This window comes from Nelumbo lutea, chromosome 8 (genome assembly GCF_056320005.1).
Source record: "Nelumbo lutea isolate HS-2025 chromosome 8, American lotus-T2T, whole genome shotgun sequence".
Classification (NCBI taxonomy): Eukaryota; Viridiplantae; Streptophyta; class Magnoliopsida; order Proteales; family Nelumbonaceae; genus Nelumbo; species Nelumbo lutea.
This window is the reverse complement of record NC_142691.1, coordinates 30556319-30582932: the sequence shown is the minus strand read 5'-3', so window position 1 is coordinate 30582932 and position 26614 is coordinate 30556319. Positions and strand designations below refer to the sequence as shown.

Sequence of the window (26614 nt, the reverse complement as noted above, 5' to 3'; positions counted from 1 at the left end):
TTAGCAAGTTTTCTTTTTTAAGTAAAATATTATTAATAACAGCTTTGAATATTGTCAGCCTTCTGACATGTAGCCTCTCTTTTTTATTAGGGAAGTTGTCTAAAACTCATCATGAGTTTTTAGCATGATTTTTAAAATCATATCAAACCAGAAGATCGGACCGGAAAAATGGGTAACTGGTCAACCCCCAGGTCCGGTTATATTATAAATCGAAAATTCTTTAAAAAGCATTGAAAAAGTCAGAAAATTGCTGACTCAGGTGGTTGAACCGCTAAACCGTAATTTTTTATTTTCGCTGATTCAATAAAATAAAAAAAAATAAAAAATTAAATGACTACCATATTCCCGACCCCAAATCTTACATGCTTAGGGTTAGAACGACCCCCATTTTCATTCTAACCATTCCCTCCTCTCAGCCCTCACACCCAACCGACCACCTACGGCAGCCACACCTACGGCGTCTGATGACGATACACAACGACCGATGGAAATTCACGATGACCAGCGACGGCAGTGAGATTCATCTACGGTGGCAGCATTGATTTTGCAGCAGTCCAGCCGTCCAGCAGTAATAGTTGCGGCAGTAACAGGTCCGATGACCAACTTGCAGCGGCGGCCGGCGATTTTGCAGCGGCGGTTTGCGGGGGTTTCTATTTTCTAGCAGCAGTAACAAATTGCAGGCTTGCAGCAACACTTGCAGCGGCAATCACCTGCGACCAAGCCCGAGCCCACCGTCGAACTCCAAGCCCTCCTGTCTTTTTAGTCTTCTTTGCGCCAGAAGGCTTCTTAACAATGGTGGTAATAACTGTATGAGTAGAAGCTTTAGGTGATACAGTCACTTCAGGAGTTTTACGCTTTTCACAAGAATTTTCTTTTGAGATTTCATTAATCTTGACATCAGGTAGTCCATTAGATACATGAGCTGACTGAGAAGCAACAGGAGATGAGGGCAAACCAGACTCCTCAGCAAAGCTTTTAGCAACTTCTTTTGAAAGTAGTTGCCTATATAAATCAGCAACTCTTGAAGTATATTTGGCCTCAATTTTGCCTCCATCAGTCCATCCATGCTGCTTAAAGAAGACTTGCGCACGGTTGTTTCCCCCAAAACTCATGATCTTCAACTGCTCTGGAGTCCATGATTCAAGATTTGTAGACCTAAAGTGAAATGAAACGAAGTCCTTAAAGCAACATTACTTGAAAAGAAATCCTCAAACAAAACCCTTAAACCAGCATTACTTGAAAAGAAATCCTCAAACAAAGCCATTAAACCAGCATTACTTGAAAAGATCAAGTGGTTTCTATAAGAAAGGGAAAATCCTCAGTTTTATCCATTTTAATCAGTTTACTTATCTTTCATCTCATATTTTGCCCTCTTTAAATCAGTTTACTTATCTTTCATTTTATATTATGCACTTTTCTGTTTTATTTTTCTGTATTTTGTTGTTTTATTTTTTCTGTTATTTTTGGTGTTTTTTTCTGTATTTTTTAGAATGTCTTTGTACTTTTTTGTATTTTCTATTTGTTATGTATTTTGTTATTTTTGTATTTAGATAGTTTTATTTCTATTATTTCTGTATTTTTTAGATTTTTTTTTGTATTTTATTTTTATATTTTCTATGTGTTTGTACTGTATTATTTTTGTATTTAGATAGTTTTATTTTCTGTATTTTTTCTGTTTTATTTAATTTTATGATATTTTTTTTATTATTTATAAATATATGTTTTATTTTTAATTTATTTATGACATCATCGGTCGAACCGTTCGACTCGGACAGTTGAACCGCTTAACCGGAAACCGGTCTCCTAATCGGTTTTGTTTTTGGTTCATTTTTAAAAACCTTGGTTTTCAGCATTTCTCTTAAACTCACAACTTTTCAAAATGTTTAAAACTCACCATGTCACTAATTTGACGTTAAGTAGACTAACGAGTGTTAATATATTACCATTTTAACCTTCATAGAAAAATATAAAATATATACAAAATAAATTAATGGGTGTTAATATATTACCATTTTAATATTTAGACATGAAAAAAGGAAAAAGTTCAAAAAAATATTTTAAAATATAAAATACACAAAAACATAGAAATTATAAAAAATATAAAAAATTATAGAAATTTCAAACAAAATAAAAAATTATTTTCAAATTATAGAAACTATATAAATTGAAAAACAAAATCAGAAAATAAAAATTGTAGAAAAAACACCAAAAATTATAGAAAAACGCAGAAACTGCAAATATATAAAAAAATACAGGAAAATTTATAGATCATAATGTAAAAAAACAGAAATTATAAAAAACATTGGAAATTATAACAAAACACTAAAAATGCAAAAAAAAAAAAAAGAAAATTGAAAACTGAAAAAGACCAATTTTCCTCTAACTCACTACTCAAGGGTAATTTGGTCATGAAAATTGTTATTTATGCTGACATGGACACCTCTGTTAAGAAGCATTAACAATGCACTAATGGAAAGTTAGATTTAGAAAATAAAAACTTACTGACATGGTGAGTTTTAGACATTTTGAAAAGTTATGGTGAATTTTAAGAGAAATGTTGAAAAGTTTTGGTGAGTTTTAGACAATTTCTCTTTTTATTAAGATATAATTGAATAACATGTCAATGCCAGCCTTTTTTTAACTTATGATATTCATACTCTTTTTACTTTTTTTTTAATGTTTTTACCATTTTTTTGTGGAAGATCCTAGATGTCAAACCATTGGCCAATTTACACATGACTTAACCTAAACCAATCCGAACTCTCCACTTATCATAATTTAGGAATTGAAACCAACCAGCATTGGACAGCCTTACCTACTGCAGGCTGAGAGAATGAACAAGAGGCCTTAAGCAGTGACACTGTGACAGTTCTGGGTGCAACATTGGAACACCAGTTAAATTTTCGAAGATTGATTTTCCTTGTTTCTAAGGTGAGGAGTGAGGACCCCATGTCTTGGATATTTAGGCTGAGTTTGGAAAGAATACAAATGCAAATATGTATTGTGCAAATACATACAAAATAGTGCAAAATATAAGGTTTTGCGCTCTACATATTTGCATTTGTACTCCTTCCAAACTGAGCCTAAGCTAAAAGATATTTCAAATACCATGAAAGATGAAGCCCCTAGTTTTCAAAGTGTCTTACTTGCATCCCTTTATATGGAAGGAGAGGCAATTTCATGGCTTCAGTGGTTTTGAATATCCCACTCTCAATGCAACTGGGCAAATTTTACAAATGTACTATGTGCACCAGATTTGGATCAATGACATTTGAATACTTTGATGAGACCTTATCAAAACTCAGGCAAACAGGCTCACTACTCCTATCACTGGGTTGAATTCGAGAAGATTGTTACAGGGGCCATCAGCTGATCAAAAAAGGCTGTAGTTGGGAACTTTGTAGGGTGTCTAAAAGAGGTGATCAGACCAGAAATGAAGGCCTAGATGCCAACCGCAGTCATGACCATAGTTGGGCTAGCAAGACTCTAGGAAGATAAGTTAAAAATAGGTAGGTTAAAAAGATCAATCCATCACAACCAAAGACAATACAAAACTTTATCAATGCAAAAGTGAACCTTTGGCCAAATATGCATTTACATCAATAGAATGTGCATTTGGGCGGTTTGGCCCAAGGTTCAAAGTATCGGAAACGCCAAATGTATCAGAAATGCAATTTTAAGAGACGTATCGGGATGCTCCTTGGATATGCATGTGTGTCGGAGAAAAACTAAGATACACTTGGAAAGACTATAAATACTTTAATTAATCATAAAAATACATCAACAACACTAAATTAAAAGCCTCAATGAGGTGTATATACATTAAATTATATTTTAATGGTTTTATGAAGAAATATATTGTAGTTTTATAATTTCATTAAAAATCCTATGCTTACCTATAATTTATAAATTATAATTCTTAAGTTTTAATGTTTTATGGGATGGGAAAAACACAACTCTCCTATCCAACCATAAACATGCATTGGCACAGCTTTTGTGTGAAATATAATTAATAATTATTTATTATTCATTTCCAAAAATTATAAAAAATAAATAAATATTATATAATATATTCAAAAAATATTTATTACATAATAAATTTCAATTGCTTTGTGGGTATGATAGATCATCCATAGAATTATAATATATTCAATTGTTATGATCAAATGATAAAATATAATTAATTATCATTTATTTTTTAATTCTAAAAATATAAAAAATAAAAAATATTAAAGAATAAATTTCATTGCTCTATGGATATGATAGATAAATCCATAGATTTAAAACATATTTAATCTTTATAGGCAGATAAAAAATTACATTTTAAAATTTTTTGTTAATTTATATTTCCCCAAATATCTTCATGAAATTTTCATAAATCTACTGATATCACAAAAAAAATGTGATTTTGAATGTAATAAATGTAGATCAACATAAATTTAAACAATCAAGAAAAAAATAAATCACAAGATATTATAAAAATTTGAAAAAAAATTACCTATTTTTGCCATATTTTTTCAAAATTTGAAAAATCTTTAAAAAATTAATGATTCACACTTGTTTCTTGCAAACTTTTGGAAAGTTTTAGAGTCATTTTAGGGTGAAAGGGAGCTTATTTCGGGGAAAAGAAGCTTGCTTTCCCCATTTAATTTTTTTTTTTAGTTTTTGGCCATATCTTTTTTGTTGATACGCTATCGATACACCCCCGGTACGCCTTTGGTATGCTTCGATACACCCCGATACAAGTTTGATACGCATGAAAAAAAATAAATTGTCTAATTTCCATGCGTATCCCATATCTATTTTTCAAAGATACGATACGATACGATACACCCCGTATCAGGCATATTGTATCGAAATTTTAAACCTTGGTTTGGCCAAGTTTAGGGTCAACCTTAACCTAAACTTGTATTTTGGTTCCAAGTCTAACCTAACTCAAATTCAAACTGTCCAGACAATTGTAGCTTGAGTTAGTGTAACAAGACTTGGGTTGTGCTCATGCTTGGATGTTTTATGTGTATGACAACATGGGAATAAATTGGGTTGATCGTATCCATATCTGTAAAGGGTAATGCCAAGAAAACTTATAGTTACCCTAAGGAAATTAAAAGGGATATGATCAATATCTTCTTTTTTTGGTTTTCATATTATGCCTTACATGGGAATTAAGAGTGGTATTGCCGCAACTTGGGTTTGGTTGCCCTAAAATCAACATGAAAAAGTTGGATTGGGTTGGGATGGATTGACATTTGGTTAGGGTTATAGTTGAAAAGTATCAACTTAACTTAACTTTGAATTATTGGATTAGGGTTGATGCCTTAGTCAAACCCAAATATTGTATGTATGTATGTATGTATATGTATATGTAATTATATGTATATATAAATGTTGTTCATGTCAACAATACACTCTCCTTGTTCTTGCCAACCCATATTGGACTTCGGGTAACCTCACCTTTGAATTATTTATATCTTCTTCATTTCAGATTACCTATGTATTTGCAATGTATCTAGCATGAGGAATGAATCTCTCAAATTTATTTGATTACTGTTGTAATTTATTTGCCAATTCTTCTTGAAAACAATCCATATGAAGCTGTTGTGCTGGAGAAAACAATCCAAAACAAAAGTAGCTCGGAACCCCCTATTTTGGCGCTCGAATTTAGGCTAAAATGCTATTAAGGTAAATCCTATTCTTACCTGTAACTTTCTCTCTTCATTCTGATTTTGTTTTCTCCACCTGGCTATTGGTTATTGGGGACGGTAGTGAAACTCTGCAGAGCTGTTTTCTTTAGGCTGTGTTTGGAAATGATGCAAATAAGTGTGAATACAAATATGTAGAGTGTAAAATGGTCCATATAAATTGGAAAGTTGGGTTAGCTTTGCACTGACAAATTTACCTTCTTACCAAATAGATTTTTAGCTGTAATGGATGCAAACACAAATTCCAATAAATCATATGCTTTTTTTATTAAAATCTAACTTGAATGCAAATTTACTTCTTTTTTATTGTACTTTTACATCTTATTATCAATGTAAATATGCATTGAAAAATGTGTTTTCTATCATTTGTCAATGCATAAATGTAATGTTTCCAAACACAGGCAAAAGTGAAAAAAAGTGCAAATTGACCCTGAACCAAGATTTACATTCCATTTGCATTGTTTCCAAACGCAGTCTTAAGTTTATGGTCAACATTGAAGGCGATAATGGGATCTCTATCATTAGGTATTGGAGACGGTAATGGAATTACTGTATGTGGATTTAGAGAGGTGGGCATCTTGGTAATTATTTAGAGAGAAGTCTAGTTATTTCTTTTCATTTTCAGCTATCATTTTTTTCTCTATTGATGTTGCTGTTGATAACATTGCTATTCATTTTAGGGGTTCGAGTATGATGCTGGAATTTTTTACAACCAATCAACCAACATCATAGAAGTAGGAACCAATAGGTTGATTTTCACCAAAATTCATGGGAGTTGTGATTGATCTAAGCTTTTATGATATGATGCCTTTCTGGCATCATTGATTTTCCCTTTATTTTATTGTGTTTTCATTTTCTTTTTTACTTTAAAAATTAAATTCTGTTTGAATAAGAGGGCTGGTGTGTTTGATATCCTATTGCGTCATCCTTTTTGCTTAACTGTTTCATTAACAATAATTTGTTGTGCTTGTTGAGCTTGTTGTGTTTTGTTAGCCATTGAGGCTCATTGTGTTCCTTATAATTTCAATTGTATCGAATGTGTTTGAAGCCAAAGGTTAGATTGATTCGTTCTCATGGTGCTAAGATGGGAAAAAGAGTTGTGGAAGGTCATGAGATAAGATGGGAAAAAGGGTTGTGAAATGTCATGAGATAAGATGGGAAGAAGGTGGTATCATAGATCCCAATGTTGGGATGTGGAATTCCACCATTTTGATAGGAAACAAGTGGGAATGTGGGGAAAACTTGTTTACAAAAAAAGAAAAACCTTCTTTGTAGTATTTCTAAGAGTTAATATTAGATCCATGAGGATAAATAAATGTGAATCTCTGCAAATCTCTTTCAACCTCAGTATCTGTGTCCTTTACTTTTGTCCACTTGATGCTATAATCCTATGAACAACTTTCCAATCCATTCTAGCAACAATGCTCTTCTGAATACCCTGCTGTAGGGTAGTCGTGCATGGTCCACTATGCCTTTTTTTTTTTTCTCGATCTTGCTATTGTTGTAGTTTTCTCTCTTTCTTATGCCCTGTTCGCTTTTCGGTAAGTCACTTACTCGGGTAAATGCATTTACCTAGGTAAGTATTTCCCAAAAAAGACTTACCCGAGTAAGTGCATTTATCCATGTTCTTTTATTTCCCATGTAAATAAGGCAATTACCATCTTAGCCATAAAAATTCCATTATTAAAAGGGGCATTTTTGTCCCATCCAAGTATTGACAAATTTCCTCTAGATGGGAAAGTTTACCCACCTAGGAGATGGGTGGGTAAATTAACCAACTTTCCCCCACTCTCAAAATCCAAAGAAAGAATGCCCCCTTAATATCAACTCTCTTGGGTTCTCATATTTGTTTCTGACCTTACCATTTTTTCACATGAACCATGGAAAAGCTTCCAAAAAGCTTTTGCTACTCTTTAAGTCCATGCAATAGTTCATACATAGCTCTATCAACTAGCCAATCTTGACTACATTGGCCCTCTGTTCACATGGACAAACTATCAAATCAGCTCAACCAAAGTTCTCAAATGATTAAACTGAGCTCTTGCTACTCTAGATTGGGTGCAATTATTCCCTCAAGCAGTACTTTTCCATCTCCCAATAATTTCCATTGATAATGTGCCCATTAAACTAAATATCAATCCAACCTAGTCTCAATTCAAGTCTCAGTTCCATTCTTTACCATTTTGGACTGAACACCCAGATTGTCACTTAATAATTTCTGAAGCCTGGTCTAACCCACTCTAGAGTCGTCCATGGTTCAAAGTCACCACCAAACTCAAAAGAATGAAAAATGCATTTAGAGAATGGAACAAAGAATGCTTCACCCACATTCATGAACACCTCCAAAGACTATCACAACATATCTCAGTTCTCCAAATGTCCTATAACTGACCTTTAAATGCAAGAGAGTTGAAATCTCTTCAACACTAGTATCATTATTGGCTATAGAAAGAAGAGCAATTATGGTGACTCAAGTTTAGACATCTATGGCTTAAATACGATGACGAAAATCCTAAATTTTCTCATCAGGTAGCCAAAAGAAAGATGGCAGTTGGATCTTTGACAAAAAAGAAGTCTCTAAGCTAATTTTGCAATCCATTGTGCAAACTGGAGGCATATATCCCTAAACTTTTTGAACCTACACCTCTAGAACTTTCAATCTCCCCCAACTGCAATCACATCAGATTGAGTCTCTTTTATTTTTAAGTTGTAAAACATATGAATCCCCACAAAGCTATGTGCCATAGAAAAGGAATTTTTCCGCATTAAGCAGGAATTCCCCAAGGAAATCAATAACACAAATTTGGTTTTCATCCCAAAGTGTAGCTCTCCGGTAGAGGTTTCAAATGACAAGCCAATCAATCTCTGCAATCTCTCATACAAAATCATCTTAAAGTGGCTAGTTCAAAAATTACGGCTTATCTTGTAGGAGTTAATCTCCCCCTCACAAGTTGGCTTCTGAAAAAATAGGCAAATCACATATAATATTCTCTTAGTTAAAGAAATCACACATCACATGAGAACTTAAAAGAAGGGAAAAGACTATGTGGCAGCTAAACTAGACATATCCAAGGCTTTTGATCGAATGGGGTGGAACTTCATAAGAGAAGTCCTAAAAAATGGTATAACATCATATTTCAATGTACCTCCACACCAACCTACTCAATCAATCTAGGGAGTGAGGCCCATGAACACTTTCATCTAAGCAGAGGAGGCCTGCGACAAGGTGATCCCCTCTCACCATACCTCTTTATTATTGGAATGGAAATCCTAAGCCAATTGCTTAACAAAGATATCTCAAATGGGGAAGTTTAAGGAATAAAACTCAGCCGTAATGGTCCTACAATCTACCATATTCTCTTTGCAGATGATGTAATCCTCTTTTGCTAAGTGAATGTCCTTCATGTCAAAGAATTTAAAGCCCTCTTAGGCAACACCAAAAATTTATCTTAATTTGTATCTCTACATGTCAATAAACCTATGGTGGGTTCAAAATACTTGGGGTTATATCTCTCTCATGTCTTGGAATTACACCCCAACCTAGAACTTGACTTGGACCTCATCATATGGAAGAAGTCTCATAAAGTAAAGGGATCCTCACAGTGTCATCGGTTTACATACACACCTAATGGAATCCTCGGCTCACCATAAGTTTCAAGAGCTCTTTTCAATTGGAAATTCTTATGGAAACAAGACATTCCTCCCCGATTTCAAATCTTTGTTTTGTAACTACTATGGGATGGAGTTCTTACCAAAGATAAATGTGCTTCATGGCTATCTATTGAAGAATAGACCTGTTCGTTCTACAAGCAAAGTATAGAATCTGTTCACAATTTATTTTTTACTTGCTCGTATGCCCGCACAATCTACAGGTACCATGCATGGGTAGACAAGAATGAACCCGCTGAATAAAGTTAAACCTAGCCCACCGACCTCATGTAATCAATTAATCATTACAGGCTACCTAAAATCGATCGCTATAATTGGCGCAACAATTCTTCTAGTTCTGATCAGGCCATTGGAAACAATAATAGACGAAGCAAAGATTACTCTATTACTTGTCAATTGTGTGGATGCGTTGGTTACACAACTGTAACGTGTTGTCAATACTTGGAACTAATGGGACGTGGTCCGTAGAAGACTACTGGTACAACCTATACAACCTCTACTGGTTCACATAGAGACTTGAATTGGTACCCTGATTATGGGGCTACCAATCACCTGACCTTAGATTTAAATACTTTCAATTTCCAATGAATATTCTGGTAATGATCATATTGCTGTTGGTGATGGAACAGGCTTGCGAATTTCTCACGTTGGGTCTTTCTATGATTCACTCTCATTCTGGTTCATTCTTATTGCAAAATATCATACGGGTTCCACATATTACAGGCAACTTGTTATCTGTTAGCCAATTTTGCAGAGATAATAATGCTACATTTCTCATTAACTGCATTCCCTCACCAGTTCTCCATATGATGTCTCATTGGTAGAAACTTTATCGTACACCCCTGATTATAGCTTCTTACTGGTTTTTGGATGCTTTTGCTGCCCGCATTTACGTCCTTATGCTCATGACAAGCTAGACCCCTGCTCCACTCAATGTAGGCATCACAAGGGCTACAAGTGTTTGGATTTGAAAACTAATCGGATTTACATTTCCTATAATGTAATTTTTTGATGAAAAATCTTTCCCGTATGCTGAGCGGGCTTCTTCTACCAATGCTATATATGATACTCGTCCACCTGGGTCGTATTTGGCTATAGGGGCACCTCCGATTTTGTATCCATGCACTTCTACTAATAATGAGCTACATTCTTCAGCTTTGGACCCAATTGGCCCATCCACACCTTCTCCTACAAATGCTGGTTAAACTTCTTCTAGTATGGGCCCCACTACTATTCTTCCTTGCTCTTTCACTCCTATTGGGCTTACTTCATCTACCTTGGGCCTCATTGATGCTCCTTTTTTTTTACAACTAATAATGGGTCAAGTGCTTCTGATTTGGCCCCCACTTCATCAGCACCTCTACAATCTTCTTCACCTATTCTTGTTGGGCCTTCCTTTACTACTAATATTTTTACAATACCATCCATGACCCATGCATTAACTCATCCCAGGGTAACCTGTGCCAAGAAAGGGGTATTTCAGCCCAATCCTTGGTATGCCCTTACTGTCAGCCCACTTTGTGAGACAAAACCCACGTGTTATATGTAGGCTTCTAAAGACCCTAAATGGGTTCTTGCCATGGCTGACGAATTCAAAGCCCTCATTAGTAACAATACTTGGACTTTGGTCCCTGTTAGATAGTGTATGACCTTAGCTCCAATCGGAATGATGTGCATTATGACATTTATTGTAAATGAATAAAGTACATATTTGATTCATGTTATTATGGTGTGTTTCTGTGTAATACCCTTAAACTGGACACATATGAGACTCATGTTAGTTTAGAATGTTCATATCCGTTGGATAAGTATGGGGAGATTAATCTTGCTAAGGTTGACACTGATGTGCCGTCAAGTTGGTTGGGGTAGCCTGTCTCAGCTGCCAGGGTGAGACCCGAGGTACATGCAGTGTAGGTTTACTTGAAACCCTGAACCAAACCAGAATTCCAGTATTGCCCTGGACCTTGGTGATTAGTGGGCAAAAACTGGAATGTTACACCTGACCCCTAGACTCGATTATGATACTACACTAGGTGTCGGATTGGACCGTCTTTGATATGCCAATCAGTGAGATCCTTAGAGGGGGTCAAAACCTGGGTATGTTGGGACAGTCCGGGAATTCATCTGAGTGGGTGATCATAGTGACAGGATCAGCCCCTTTGTTGGACAAATGTAATGATTGGGGATGCACTCTCTCTGATGGAAACCAAGACTGCCGACAATCGATTTCAATCGTTGAAATTTGTTTTGCAAAATATATTTATATACGGATATACATATATATTATGGTTTCAAAATATTTGCAGAATGTTTTAATTCCCGGTATCCATGTGAGTAGAGAGTGCAACACTATTCTTTGCAGCCAAGGGAGAGGTCTTCTCTTGTCGGACAGTGTTTGGTCATTATGGGCTGAGAGGTTAAGTGTAAGACCATTGAAAGTAATGCCTGATGGGCTAATCTTGCATCTGCCCACAGTCCCTGGGTTTTTATAAGGTGGATTGGCCTAGGGACCACTTAGTGTAAGTGTTGGGCCCGTTAAGAGCCCATGGTGATGGGCTCAGGGGTTCACTACCCATAACAGTGAATTTGGCCAGGCCTTGTAACAGGGGCTAGGCTGAACCCATGTGGTTGATGTGTAGATCAATGTTTGGGTCTCACGCCATACAAGGAAACCCAACTGGGCAGCAGTCTGGAAGGTAAGTGAGCACATAAACTTAATGGGCCTAAAGCCCAATTCGAACTGGTCTAATTTGATTAGTTAAAGAGAGGGGCGGATCTGGGATTGGATCAGTAGATAGGATAGGGAGTTGTCCCTATCCACTTAGAGAGTCCAGATCCAAATACATATTTGGATATGGAAACTCCTAATAAGATTAGGAGGGCTGATCTAATCTGCAGATAAGATAAGGGCTTATCTTTATCTCTTAAAGAGAACTCCTAATCCAAATACAGATTTGGATTAGGAAACTCCTAATGAGATTATGAGCTCTCTTTAAGTAAGGAGGAGGGGGCGGACCATTCTAGACAACACCCCAGAAATCTGATCTCAGATCACACAAAGAGAAGACAACAACAGTGTGACTGCGTCATCTTCTCCCTGCGTTCTCCAGTTGCCGCCAATTGCCAGTTCGATCTCCATTTTTGTAGGAGCGATCAAGAAAGGTTCTTGATATCAGTCTTTGGAGAAAGGCTGATATGAAGTCGTGCTCACAACCTCCATCGAATTCTTGCTGAAGGATTCAGTTCTTGGGAAGAATACTACTGATTCTGCTCCATCCTGCACTGTGTCATCTTCAGTGGAAGCAGTCTTTGGACCTTTCCTTGGGCGTGAACACCTTCATTGGAGGATACCGTTTCTTCGTATCAGGTATCTCTCTCTCCTACCTTTTGCTTACAGATCTGGTTCGGTTCTTGATTCAAGATTGATCATTGAAAATGCAGATTTTCTAAAACAGGGGATGCGATTCCCAGATGGGAAAGAGAAATTTTGAAAATTTTGCCCTACCTTCCTGCAGGGTTCGACCATCCATATGATGGATCTCTCATCCCTTTAGTCCCACCACCTTTAAATAGGAATATTGTTGGAAATTGGTGGGTTTACAAGATCAAGCGCAAACCCGATGGGTCTATTGAGCGCTTCAAGGCCCACCTTTTTGCAAAATGGTACACTGAAGAAGTAGGCCTAAATTATGATGAGACTTTTAGTTTGTTAGTTAAACTCACTATTATCAGGACTATTTTCTCTCATGTTGTTTCCTACCATTGGCCCATTTGTCTACTTGACGCCAATAATGCCTTTCTCAATGGCATTTTACATGAGAAAGTTTATATGAAATAGCTAGCGGATTTTATTGACCCTCGTCATCCCTCTTATGTTTGCAAATTGAATTGATCATTGTATGGGTTAAAGCAAGTTCCTCGTGCATGGTTCACATGGTTGCGAGACTATCTACTGTCCTTGGGTTTTCATGAGTCCCAGGCTGACACTTCTCTTTGCTTTAAGCGTGAGAGGGGTGACATTCTTATCTTACTTGTCTATGTGAATGACATCTTAATAACTATATATCGGAGTTCATTGCTTTCTTCTCTCATTGCTCAATTGTCCTCCCAATTTGCTTTGGAAGATCTTGGTGAGGCCCATTATTTCATTGGGTTAGAGGTGCATCATACTACCACTGGACTTCATTTATCTCAGAACAAATATGTGCAAGATCTCTTGATGTGCACCCATCTACACGAAAACTAAATCCATGCCTACTCCTATGGCTTCTTCTACTAAATTGGTTGCTGATTTTGGTCATCCTCTAGAAGATCCTTCCCTCTTTCGCAGTGTCATGAGTGCACTGCAATATGTCACCCTTACACGACCTGACATAGCCTTTTCTGTTAATAAGCTATGTCAATTTCTCAAAGCTCCCACATCTAAACATTGGTCAGCAGAGCAGCTGCACCGGGCAAAACACAACTCTGATCGGTGATCAGCGAACTTCTTGTTAATATATCTTTTATCCATGTAAATACATCTCATCTAACAACTTAACAAGAGAGTTGCTCATGTACTTGCATATACTACATGCAAAGGCCATCTGGCCATAACCCATAACCTATCGCCATGAAAATTAAGGCTCCTACTCTACAAATATTTGCTAGTAACTATCAATGAAGCTGCTTCTTCCTCCTTTTGCCAAATAATATAAATAATTATAATAAAAAATAATTTAATAATTATATTATTTTCAGAATAAAATATTAAAATTCTTAATTAATTCATAAGTATTAATAAAATAAAAATATTAATTAATGTTAATAATTAATTAACTAATTAATATCAAATTAATAATTAGTAATAAATCATAAAAATATTACTAATTAATTACTAACAAATCAATAAATAAATAATTATTTTATAATTAATAATTTAATTACAATAAATAATTAATCATAGAAGAAAAAAATTATAAATAATTAATATTAAATTAAAAAAAAATTGTTAATTAAGTCATTGATATTAATAATAACTTATAACAAACTAATAAAAAACCGCTAAAAAGTCCCACTGAGCCGTTTGGCGACGCCCAAAGTCCGTCAGTGACTCGCTAACACGCTAAAATTGCGCGTCGTGACAGGATTTCTCCCATTAGAAGATATAGTCGTGCTCTGAATACAGTAAGCTTCAGAGAAAAGAAAAGTCATTGCGGAGCAGGCGTTGGAGGAGGGGGAGATCTAAACCCTGTGTCCGGTCCGTGATGAACTCGTAGATTCCCAGGGAATATTGATAGGACAAGTTTACATCTCTCGTTATGGATCTAAATCAGGTGAACCATACAAGCAGATCTGTCACCAACATCTCCATTTGCTGCAAATTTTAGTATAATTTTCACTTCCATCTATGTAGCAGAGTCTAACTTTCTTGTATTAGGGCAACCTATCTGTTTCTACTCACATAGTTCTCTTCAATTTCACTAATGATCAATTTCGGTACGCTATGAATTAGGGTTATTAAGGCTGCTTGGTATCCCAGTTCTTACAGTTCGATCTCATTTTTGTAAACTCTGAAGCAGTTGAATGTTCTTTGCTATGTTAAAATGCTAGTAGTTAGGACTTCTGAGACCACCAAATGTTTCACTTAACACTGTTTGGTATAATTGTTGTAAGTTATCAGGTTTTGAACGTTGTATTGGGTTGTAGTTCACACTTTTGATATAATTATCATTAATTCTAAGGCATTCGAGTATTGTCCTGTTAAATTATGTGAGCTTCACGGTTTATAAATCTGTTCCCTGAGGATTGTATTTCGCTTTTATTTCTTGGCTGGATTTATGTCTTAACAATGTCATTGCATGGGAGTTCGATTTTTTGTTGTATAGAAGGACATCTACGATGTCTCCGTTGTCCGTGCCTACTAGAAGCTAAAAGACTTCCTAATTTTTCCATTCCCACTTCCTACGTATGTCGGAAGGGGCTGGTCTGATGTATTTAATGGATGTTTAGGCATACAAACATTGTGGTTCAGAAAGTCATAAGCACTGCCTATTATTTTTCTACCAATGCAAAAAAAGTATGATCAAGCCAAGATAATCTGGTTTTGGGCCCTTGATGTGATTTGGGTGGCCATCCCTGATTAAAAGGAGGATTGGCGATTCAGAATTTGGATAAGTCTAGTTGGATGTCCTAATTGGCCCTAACCATTTTTCCCGCTTTAGAACTATATTTGGCTTTTTGGTTTTGATGGATATTGTTTACACCTGTTATTCCCTCTTTAAGTAATCTAGTTTTACTTTATGGTTCAGCCTGCAGGAGAAAATTATGCCAACCCAAGGACATGTTTCTTTCATGTTATCTTCAAGGTCCAATATTCTATCTTTTGCTTTTGACAAGTTTTGTTTGCCTAATTCCATTTGATATGTAACAATCTGTTTTTATACTTTGACAGGCTGCGGCTTTGGCATTTTACATTCTTTCGGCCCTTTTCTTTGACAGCTTTGTAATCATTTTTGTGGTTACGGTTCTTCTTGCTTCTCTTGATTTTTGGGTAGTGAAAAATGTCAGTGGACGAATACTAGTTGGTCTGAGGTGGTGGAATGAAATAAATGATCTGGGTGAGAGTGTGTGGAAGTTTGAGTGCCTTGACCAGGAGGTTGTACACATATAGTCTTTTGTATATTAATGATGTGCTTTTATTTGTCAGCAAAAGTTTGTTCAATCTTGTATTGGATTGCTACATATTTTAGTGGTTACCTGTTTCTCATTCTTTCTGCTGATTGTTATTGTGTCTGCACTGCAGTCATTGGCTCGAATGAATAAGAAGGATTCATGGCTTTTCTGGTGGACCCTTTATCTTGCAGTAAGTTCATTGATGTTTTGATTATTATATGGAAAACCCAAAGTTCATACTGAAAAGGAATTAATGACATGTAGAGTGTTTGGAGGAGGGTGTATCAGTGTCATTAAGCCAAATTTGGTGTCATACAACATACAGGAATAGGATCTGTGTGCTTACTTTTTGCATACACGTAACATGATTGATGTTTCAACAATTATGTTCCTTGTTACCATCTTGCATTCACTATGATGGACCTTAATATATGGAACTAATATATAGTATGGGCTTCAAGATGGAACTTGTGATTGTGTTATATTTCATTTTATATCTAAAAGGCTGAACCATTTGTATCTGTTTCATCCACTGGTAACATAAGGTAGAACTGATGAATATGCAGTGTTATCTTATGCATTTTTGTTAACTTCCTTTTTGGATATTAGATTTCTATTATTATCACTCTTACTCACTGTGCAGGCAGCTGCCTGGATCTTCCTTGGAATATTTTCACTCATAAGGTTTCAGGCAGATTATCTCTTAGTTGTAGGAGTTTGTTTGAGCCTCAGCATTGCAAACATTGTTGGCTTTACTAAATGTCGAAAAGGTATGCAACCATTTTAACTTTCTCAGAAGTCGATATGCATGCACTGTTGCATTACATGGGCATGATTACTTGGATTAGGACTGATCCTTCAATGGATCCCACCATGGACCCTTGAGATTAATTGGGCCTAACTCAGCTTGAAGCATGATAGTCATTGTTCTTTTATTGTATGAATTCTGAAGGTGGACTTTTAGTTATATTACAAACCTTAGTAAGCCACTAGACTTTTTTATTTTTTTATAGGAAACAGTTACTTTCATTAAAGATAATTAAACAAAAATAGAGCCGTCAACCACCCAAGTACAGGGTGCTGACCCCATTGGTATACTCTTGAGTTACAGCACTGTACAAAACAAGTTCTTTCTAATAGTCCCTTGCTTTGCCAATTGGTATGCACTTGAAAATTTTTCTCTTTGACGTTTTAGTGGTTTTTAGTCTCTTCCTGTGGCTAATGTATAGAACTAGGAGGTTCCCTCATAGGTGGACCTACTTTGAAGTATTCCAAGAGTCTGGTATTGGCTTTCTGTGAAGTCCATTAAATTAATTTATAATTCCTTGATGATTAACTTAGGGTTGGAGCTTAGTCTCTTGCCTAGCGTAAAACTTGGGAATTGGCATGTACATAGAAAAGGGAGAGGGGTGCCTAACACTTTCCCTCTCTCTTCCCCAACATACATAGATAGCCTTTCCTAGGTGTTGGAGTCATTACATATCAAAATAAAAACTGTTTTCTAAATTTCGAACTCAAGAGACTCACCACTCCCAATCTTTTTCAATGACGGGTGGTGGATCCAACACTTCAGCCAAGAAGTGGGCCACCTTCTGGTGCTCACAGGTTTGTGACTCCACCGGGGAGTATGGGAACAGTGTGAATGCCATTTCCTTCACTAGTTTCAGATGTAGCAATCGATTTCAGTCCTCAAATGGTAATTTAGTTATTTCAACTACTATAAGTGTTAAGTGCTGAGTGGTAATTTGTTTTGGCTTGAAAGCAAATAATAAAAGTAATTCCAATTTGTGCTCAAAATTTATAATATTATCTGGATTTAATCAAATTGGAGCTTGAGGCGTTCAAGCTTTAGGTTCCTCCCCTGCTGTTTCTTTACCTTTGTAGGATGCTAGACTGATTCCTGATATTGGAGGTAACACTGACTTGGTATTTCGGGGTTTTCAAATTCTGGTTATCATTATGCTGATAGGTTGGGTGAAAATTCATGACAGAGGCCAAAGGTTCTTTTCTAGGGATCATTTTAATTAAAGGGGAATTTACTCATGAAGCTGGACTTTATTTGAATCTCTTAATGAAACCAACCCGGGTTAAGCTAAGAGTGATCATTTGAATATGGTCTTGTGTTGGATTAAATATGAACCTGACTTGTATTGGCTTTCTGTGTATGTTTGCCATTCTAACCGGCATTGACAATAATTAGTGCTGGATGGTCAATTTAGCATGATGTTATGACTGTTTATAGGGCTTTTGGGATGTTTTTCTGACCAAGAAGGCTGACTATGAAAGATTTTGTTCCCGCATCTGGTGGCCTTTGACTTTTTCTCTGTTCCTTTCCTGCTTCAGTTCTTAGATACAGGAAAAATAATTTCATTCTGGGCTTATAAACCAATTTATATTAGCTTCCTGATCATGTTTTGAGCTTGGATATAAGCTAATTATAGCTGCTTCTATTCACCTTTCTCTTTTGCTGTAGTTTTCAAATGAAAGAAGATGGTTTCGGTTTTATGCTCATATTTGCTTTAGTGTTTTTTTTTTTTAAGTTAAAAAAAGAGAGGGCTAATTCTGCTGGCATTACTCTTTGGTTTGATCCAGGTTTTAAAATAAAGGAAGGTGTTAACATGGTAATCAGCTCCTTGTTTTTTAAAATCCCTAATGTTATGTGAACCTGCCTTCATTAGTATCTTGCATGATCTCTTTATCCAAGACCCACTGTCAACACTTTGGGGCAGATTGATTCCAACCCCCTCTGAGTTGGTATGAAATGAGAATTGTCAGTTTATGGTCTTCACACCCATTTCCTGTTTCTAATTATGATTTGAAGCCAGAACTTGAAAAATATTTTGGAGAGGGGAGCGCTTGCATTATTGAAGCTTGTTGGCTTTCCAAGAAACTTTCTGGTTTCAAGTTGCAACTTTCAAAAATAAAAAATAAAATAAAAAAACAAGAAAGGTAAAAATGTAACAGTTCAGAAAGAGAGTAACAAAAGGAGAGAAAAAGAAAAGGGAAACACAGGGGGAATGACTCTTTGATAGTTGGATGAGGAGAGAAAGTCGCCTCTAGTCATTATCATACGATTGTTGCATATTGTGCTTTTGTTGCTTGAACAACTATTCCCAACTTGTATTCAGGTTTTAAGTTCAGACCCTGAGCTTGAGCTTTCTTCTTCTTCTTCTTCTTTTTTTTTTTGCTTTCTTTTTGAAAAAAAAAGAAAAGAAATCATTGCAATCCTTGGCAAAACCAGAGATTCCTGTTTCTATGATTAATAAAACAAGTGAAAGATTTTCCTGTTTCTATGATTAATAAAAGAAGCCAGTAAAACCCTTGGCAACACCTGAGAATGCCAAACATGTGTTACTCAATGGGTCAATGGTGAATTACCAAAAATTAGTTTGATGAAATAACTACATTTGCTTACTTTCAGAAAATGTTGCATTTTCTTTATGACATAGTGTTTTCCCTCTCTTGGACAGGTATTACCTTATGTATCTAACCCCAATTGTCCATTCCATAGCTTAGCTCATCTAAATAAATCCTTACCCAACTATTCTGGGTCAACTACAAAACTCTTGTTTCACCATTCATCCACACAGACTGATCATATTCCATAAAGTGCAATAAAGACTGACAGTGGCCATTTAAGTGGGTTGTTTTCTTTTCTTTTCTTTTTTCTTTTCTCTGTAGATCTTCTAACCGAATGATGGTTGCCCAATATCTGACATGTATTCTGTTAAAACTATTTGTTATAGACAACCTTGGCCTATCCCAAAGATACTTAGATTTATTCATTCAAACCTTATTCTCTAAGACCAATTAATGTGTAGGGTCCATGCAACAAACAGATTGCATCTTCTTCTGAGTTACCTTTGTTCTATGTGCACATTCTGGTCATTTCTTGTCTGGTTTGAATACCGTTTGCTATTATGGTAGCCTTCTATGGGTCCAACCATCTTTTGTTTTAATGGTTAGCTCATATGGGCCAACTATACACTTGGTTAGCAATTTAGGATTAGGCTAGTGGAGTCTGTCGATTGTGTTTTTACTAGAGAAGAATATTTGTTTTCTTTTGCAAGATTATCAAGGGTAGGACTTCTATCAAAAACACGGGAGATAGATAACAGGCCATGTATTGGTAGCTAATGAGTGTTCAGAAGAGGTAAAGAGGATGGGAGAAAAAGGGATGGATTTCACTGTGAGTAAACAGTTTTTGGTGAGCTCATTTTATAACGGGTTAACTAAGGTGGAAGATCAAGATTTCCCTATGAAAATAATCTGGTGCAAATTCATTCCTTCTAAAATTGCATTCTTCATCTGGCTGGCTTTCCTCAAGAAGGTTCAGATTAAAGACAATCTAATGAAGAGAGGTGTAGCAATTGACCCACCAGTGTGTGCCCTATGTAACAGGGTGGATGAATCCGTCGACCACCTGCTATTCACTGTGAGTTCTCTGGGATGTTGTCTGAACTTGGTGGAAAGTTTCTGCAAGGGGTGGTAGATTCAAGAATTGAGCAAAAGAGGGAAGGCTGTTTGGCAAATGATTCCAGGATTTGTGTGGTGGTTGATATGGCAGGAAAGGAACTCTAGAATTTTTCACAACAAAAGTAGTCAGGTGGAGGATGTATGGCATAAAGTTGTGGGCAAATAATTCTCCTGGTCTTTAGCTCAGATCAACTTAGGTGGTGTTTGATAAATCTGAAATTTCAGATCTGAAAAGTTAAAAAGATTTTTTTTTTGTCTGAAATCTGAAAAGAAGCATAAGTGCTTTTCTACTTTTTAGAGGCTCTGAATCCATAAGTTTGTTTGTGTTGGATCAACCTTTACCATCTGAAATTCACTGATTTTACTATTTTACCCCTAGAACATACTATTTGGAAATGTTGAGTTCAATTCGCATTATCTCATAAGAAATAATTTTCAACCTCAAAATAATATTGAAACAATACAAATAAAAAATAATAAATTAATAATTAAAAATTACTAATTAATAAATGAAATGATTAAAATTAAAAAAATAATTAATGACTATAAAAATATTAAAATGTTTAGTTCTATTCACATTATTAATTATAAATTATTTTTATAAATGCAAGTTGTAGCGGCGGTGGCGGGAAGACAGCGGGGAGAGAGAGAGAGAGAGAGAGAGAGAGAGAGAGAGAGAGAGAGAGAGAGAGAGAGAGAACCGCTGCTGCTGAGAGTTGCAGCGGCGGTGGTATGAAGACGAGAGAGAGCGAGAGGTCGAATGGGGTTGGGGTATTTTTAACTTTAGGCTACGTCTGAAACGCGCCTGAGCGTGTTAAGTGACGGGTCTGAGTCTCAAAATTTCAGATCTGAAAAAACTTTTCAGATCATATTTCAGATGCAACACCAAACAAAGGTGGCGTCTGAAAAGCAACATTTTCAGATTCAGAGATCTGAAAAGTGCTATCAAACGCCACCTTAAACATTCGAACCATAGTTCCTACTTTGATTTTGTAAATCTGTTTGTTATTGCTGAAGCCTGAAGGGATAGTGGCTTAGTTCATTGTATGTTCCCCTGTTACAGTATCTAGTTGTAAAGGGTATTTTATTTTCCTTTTAATGAAATTATTACTTTACCAGTTTATCTCTTCTCAAAAACGAAAGAGAGAAAAAGGGATGGATTTCCAAGCTTGATTTGGAGAATGTTTTTGATTTCGTATTGGTCTTTTTAAAGCTTCTTTTATTCAAGTGTCACTTGGGGGTAAAATGGAGAATGCAGATTTGAGATTGCTTACAATGTTGTCACCACTCAGGTCTAGTAAATAGTGTGGTACATGACCTTTCCCCAAGCAAATGAGGACTATAGCAACCCTCTATTTGCATTATTGTTCACTATGATTGTAGACATCCTTAGCAGGCTGATCACTAGGGCAAAGATGGTGTAGGCTTAATTAGGTGAAGAGAGATCAGGTAGTGGTAATTCACTTGAAATTTGTGGATGATATCATTATTTTCTGCCACGGTAGATGGAATGAGTGAGGAGTTTACGTTTATTGCTGAATTGTTTTGAATACTCAAATCTAGAAGTGAACATGGGTAAAAGTTGCATTCTCAGTCTGAATTTAGAAGAGGGTGTCTTGGGAAGGTTTGCCTAGATACCGGGGTGTTCAATGGCTGGTTGGCCTATCAAGTATTTCTTCCTTTTGGAAGAGGGGTCTCCCTGTAGAGGGCAACCCAAAATCTTCTTCCTTTTGGAATCCAATTTTGGATAGGTTTTCAAAGAAAAGAAGGTTGCATGGAATTACACACATCTTTAGGCGGTAACCTTAATAAATTCAACCCTCAGAAACTTACTCATCTATTATCTCTCATTCTTTAAAATGGTAGTTTCAATTGAGAACATTGAGAAAATTATGAGGGATTTCTTGTGAGAACTAGAGGATTCTAAGAAATCTCTTGATTAATTAGGAAGCAATTTGTAAAATGCAAAGAGGAAGGGGGGTTGGGTTTAGGAAGACTCTAAATAAGAAACTAGTCTTTGTTAGGCAAGTGGCTATGGCAACTTACAATAGATTTGGGCAAATTTTGGCACAAAGTTATCAAAAGCATTCATGGAGTGACTGTCACCAATGGTTGGGACATGAGCCTTAGCACCAAGGTGTGGACAGAATCATATATTTTGGGGTAAAATTTGCCGAGAGGCAACTTGTAAATGGAGCTATCCAATTGTGGTGCTTAGCAGTTGGCACATTTTTCTACTACACTTTTACGGATGATAATAAAGTTTTGAAATGTTAAATAAAATTGTTTTCTTACTTCAATTAATATAATGGATGTTGGAGCAATTGATAAGTGCTTGAGGTACGGTAACAAGGTTAGAGCTCAAAATGTAGTTATAAGGTCCAAAAAAAGGAAAAAAAAGCTCATAACCTTTTCAGTGATTGAAAAGACGTGCTCAAGTACATAGGCGAGGTGCATTTTAAGGCCTGCATGCTTCAGCCAAAGGTGCGTGTGCCTTTGTTAGGTTTTGCGCTTTTTGCACTTTTTTTAAGAATGGTATTCATTTCGTTCAGTGGTGCTCTGAGGGTCCCCTTTTTTTTCTGATATTCATTTCATTCTCCTAATACATGAATTTTTTTTTAAAGAAAGATAAGGAACTAAAACTAAATAATAAAATCCTTTTTTTTAAGTAATGATTAGGAATTTAAAACCCTAGCATGGATTTATATGGGCTTAGCCTAGCCAAATTGAGAGTGAATTTTTATTTTCTTTCTTTTTTTTTATTTATTTATTTACTGGGCTGCAAAACAGTGGTATGCCCAAAACCCCCAAACCCCTCATCTTGGATGAAGGTGGTAGTACTCAATCCCAGGTTTACGTTACAACCAGATTTTACCAGCAGGTTTGCTGGCACCTTCAATTTTAGAGAGTGCTCTTGCTTGTGGCTTTTTTGATTTCTATTTCTGATCTTTAATTGGGCATATATTTTATTTCTCAAGTTAATATTGCTTTCTATTTTTCCAGATGCGAAGAAGCAGATTCAAGCATTTGCCACCCAGACTATCGCTTCTCGTGTTTCATCAACAATTCAGTCAGCATTTAGTGTTGTTTGAATCATTTATACAGAAAATTGAAACAGATAGAATGAAATTACTGAATACATAGTTGAGAACTTGAGATATCGTGTGGAGAAAGTTGGCACCTGGTTTGGTGGGAGTGATTATTGAAATTTCTTTGGTTCTTGCCCGACTTTTGTGGAAATATGTAGCAGAAATACATAGCAAGGTCACCTTTTCCCAAATTTTCACTATCCATTCATATGCTTATGGATTTCTGGATTGGGATTTCCTGATGTTTTGTATAATCGGAGAGAGTTCAATGGAAGAACAGTGTTTAAATCTTCTGGGGGAGTCCCAATGTCTTTGGTTTCACACTTTCACTTCATGGTAATGTAAAAGATTACTGGTTGCCCTATAGTTCATTCCTATTCTGCTAATGGGACACGTGTCTGTTGTTAGATTAACTTTTGTTCAGTGTAGTTTAACATGCATTTGGGGGTGGAGGAGCCCTAAATTAGTTAAAAAAAAAAAAAAAAAAACAACAAAAAGCAGTATCGATTCGCCCGATACGCCCCTACCGGCGTATTGGGCGTATCGATATTTTGAACCTTAATCGTTGTATTTACGTTTAATGGCTGTCGGCTGGGCTAGTTTGTAGCTTGTAGGGTCTACTGATTATTCTACTGAAGGCATCACTCTTCAGTCTTCACTCGGTGTGCTGTAATGACAAATCACAAATGCATTGAAGTCCTGGTACTTGAACTTGGTTGTGTTCGTGACTGCAGGGTGGATGTGAGCTGAGTCGAGTTGAATATTTGGTTATTCAAGTTCCGCTTGTATTTGAGCTAGAGGCGTGAGTTTGAATTTGCTTTAGTTCGAAAGCTTGTAAATTTGTGTTCAGCTTGGCTTGAACTCAATTGCAAGTCAAACTTCTTATAAAAAATAAAAATTATACATATATTTTTTTTATTGTGCATACAAAATATTAAGAATTGTAAAAATTATTTATTATCATACATACAAAAAAAAATAAAAATATTATCTATAATATTTATTATTATACATATGAAAAATAATACATGTATAAATTATTTTTATTTTACGTACAAAAACTAAGAATTATAAAAATTATTTATTATTATATATAAAAAATAAAAATATTATTATACATATAATAAAAATTAGGCTTGATTAGGCTCGCGAGTCTAACGAGTCGAGTTTCATTGGGCTTAAGCTTGGCTCGATTAACAAATGAGCCTATATGTCGGGTTCGAGCTCGGCCTAAAGCTTGGTTTAAATCGAGCCGAGCTCAAATAGCTTGTGAAAAGCTCGATTCATTTCTACCCATTGATTGGGGATTTTCTTGGTCTTTTATGTGTAAATCATGGATTGCCCTTGCCCCTTGAACTTTGCTTGGTCACCAGGGGGTAATGAGTAATGACACTTTGCTGAGTTGCTCTTGCCCTTTGAACTGCAACCGGATTATACACAACTAGGGGTGAGAACAAATCGAGCTATTTGAGCTCGACTTGTGAAAAACTCGATTTGGCTCAGTTTTAATCAAGCTTCACCCGAGCTTGTGCCTGATATATAGGCTTGTTTACTAATCGAGCCGAACTTGATCCTAGTGAAGCTTGGCTTGTGAGGCTCGCAATTAGTCCCCAAACTTTAAAATGCAACAATTCTGTACCCAAACTTTTAAAACTTGACAATCTAGTACCTGCTGTTATCTAGTTGATAACCAACCGTTAAGTGGCATTTGAAAAAGACAGAAATGTCCTTCGAGTGTCATCTAATTTTCTTTACCAACCATCCAAACATTGACAAAAAATTAACAGTCTCAAATCCTTGCATCTTCTATTCAAGAAAGTTGGGGTCACTAGAATGCCCACTCAAACGTGACCCCAACTTTCTTGAATGGAAAAGGCAAAGATTTGGGACCGTTAATTTTTTTGTCAACATTTAGATGGTTGATAAAGAAAATTAAATAACATTTGAAAGGCATTTGTGTCTTTTTCAAATGCCACTTAACGAACTGGTTAACAACTAGTTAATAGCAAGCAAGGTTCAAAATATCGATACGCCCGATATGCCAGTATGGGCATATCGGGTCAATAGATACTGTTTTTTTAAGTTATTTTTTATTTTTTATTTTTTCTGAAATTGGTTCAGTGGGGCCGGTTTAGGTCTCCTCCACCCCCTGAACCAGTCAGACCCCCGATACACCCACTATAGGGGCATAACGGAGGGGTTCCGGAACAATACGTATTGGTCGAAACAGATCGATACGTGTCAATACTTTGAACCTTGACAACAGGTATTGGATTGTCACATTTTAAAAGTTTGGGGACCAAAGTGGTAATAGGCCTAAAGTACAGGGTAGTAATTGGAAATTTCCCTTTATTTTTTATAGGAAACTTAACTCATAGTCGAGCTTGAGCCTAACATTGTTTTGGTGAGTTGAAGGTATTGGAATCGAATCCACCCCTACACCCAGCACGAGATAGCCCTTCCCACGGAGCAGAGTGACAAATATAAGCAAAAATACCAAAAGAACCTAAGAACCCCTTAAATCAATAATTCAACCTATATTAGCTAACCAATTCAGTCACAAAATTTAACTTCTCTAAAAGATACGAGAATATTGAATGCTAAGGCTTATCTAGATGCAGACAAGATAGCATTCTTTAAAGATAGTTCCTTAATACTCCAACACCAAGGTGGGTAGTAAACCTGTTTATGGGTTGTGCTTGAGCTTAATTTTTACCAAAATTCTAATGGGCCCGGCCTGAATCCCAGCCCGTAAACAGGTCTTGTGGGGATGTAGGCAATAAGACCCTTAAGTAAAACTATCAATCACTACTTTAAATCTCCCTTGATAATTAAGATCTTCCATGGCAAGGTAGAAGATAAGCGGTGATAATTTGTAATGCTGCCCACGCAAAAAAAAAAAAAAAAAAAGGAAAAAGGAAAAGAGATGCATTTCGTAATGCATTACATTGGATTGGAATCCAACTGTTAACCCATATGGCCATATCTGTTATAAACCCCATTATCACCACTTTGATATGAGGA

At 36.0% G+C, this 26614-nt stretch overlaps 1 protein-coding gene and 1 long non-coding RNA gene across 3 annotated transcripts; both read left to right on the top strand.

The window, feature by feature from the left end:
* The first annotated feature begins 204 nt into the window (after positions 1–204).
* LOC148843674 (uncharacterized) lies at positions 205–1308 on the top strand. The gene is made up of 2 exons (XR_016103370.1): positions 205–798; positions 902–1308. It is a non-coding gene; the product is annotated as an uncharacterized LOC148843674 (long non-coding RNA).
* A 12657-nt stretch (positions 1309–13965) lies between these two features.
* On the top strand, positions 13966–23976 carry LOC148843673 (Golgi apparatus membrane protein-like protein ECHIDNA). 2 transcript variants are annotated; one of them, XM_088958371.1, is made up of 7 exons: positions 14436–14686; positions 15662–15718; positions 15805–16008; positions 16156–16215; positions 16669–16795; positions 18618–18646; positions 23505–23976. In XM_088958371.1, the coding sequence occupies exons 1-7, from the start codon at positions 14672–14674 to the stop codon at positions 23643–23645; spliced, it is 633 nt and encodes a 210-aa protein (XP_088814497.1). In that variant the 5' UTR covers positions 14436–14671; the 3' UTR covers positions 23646–23976. The 2 variants fall into 2 exon arrangements, with proteins under 2 accessions (XP_088814498.1, XP_088814497.1); XM_088958372.1 differs by lacking the exon at positions 18618–18646 and having other exon boundaries at positions 13966–14686.
* The last annotated feature ends 2638 nt before the right edge of the window (positions 23977–26614 follow it).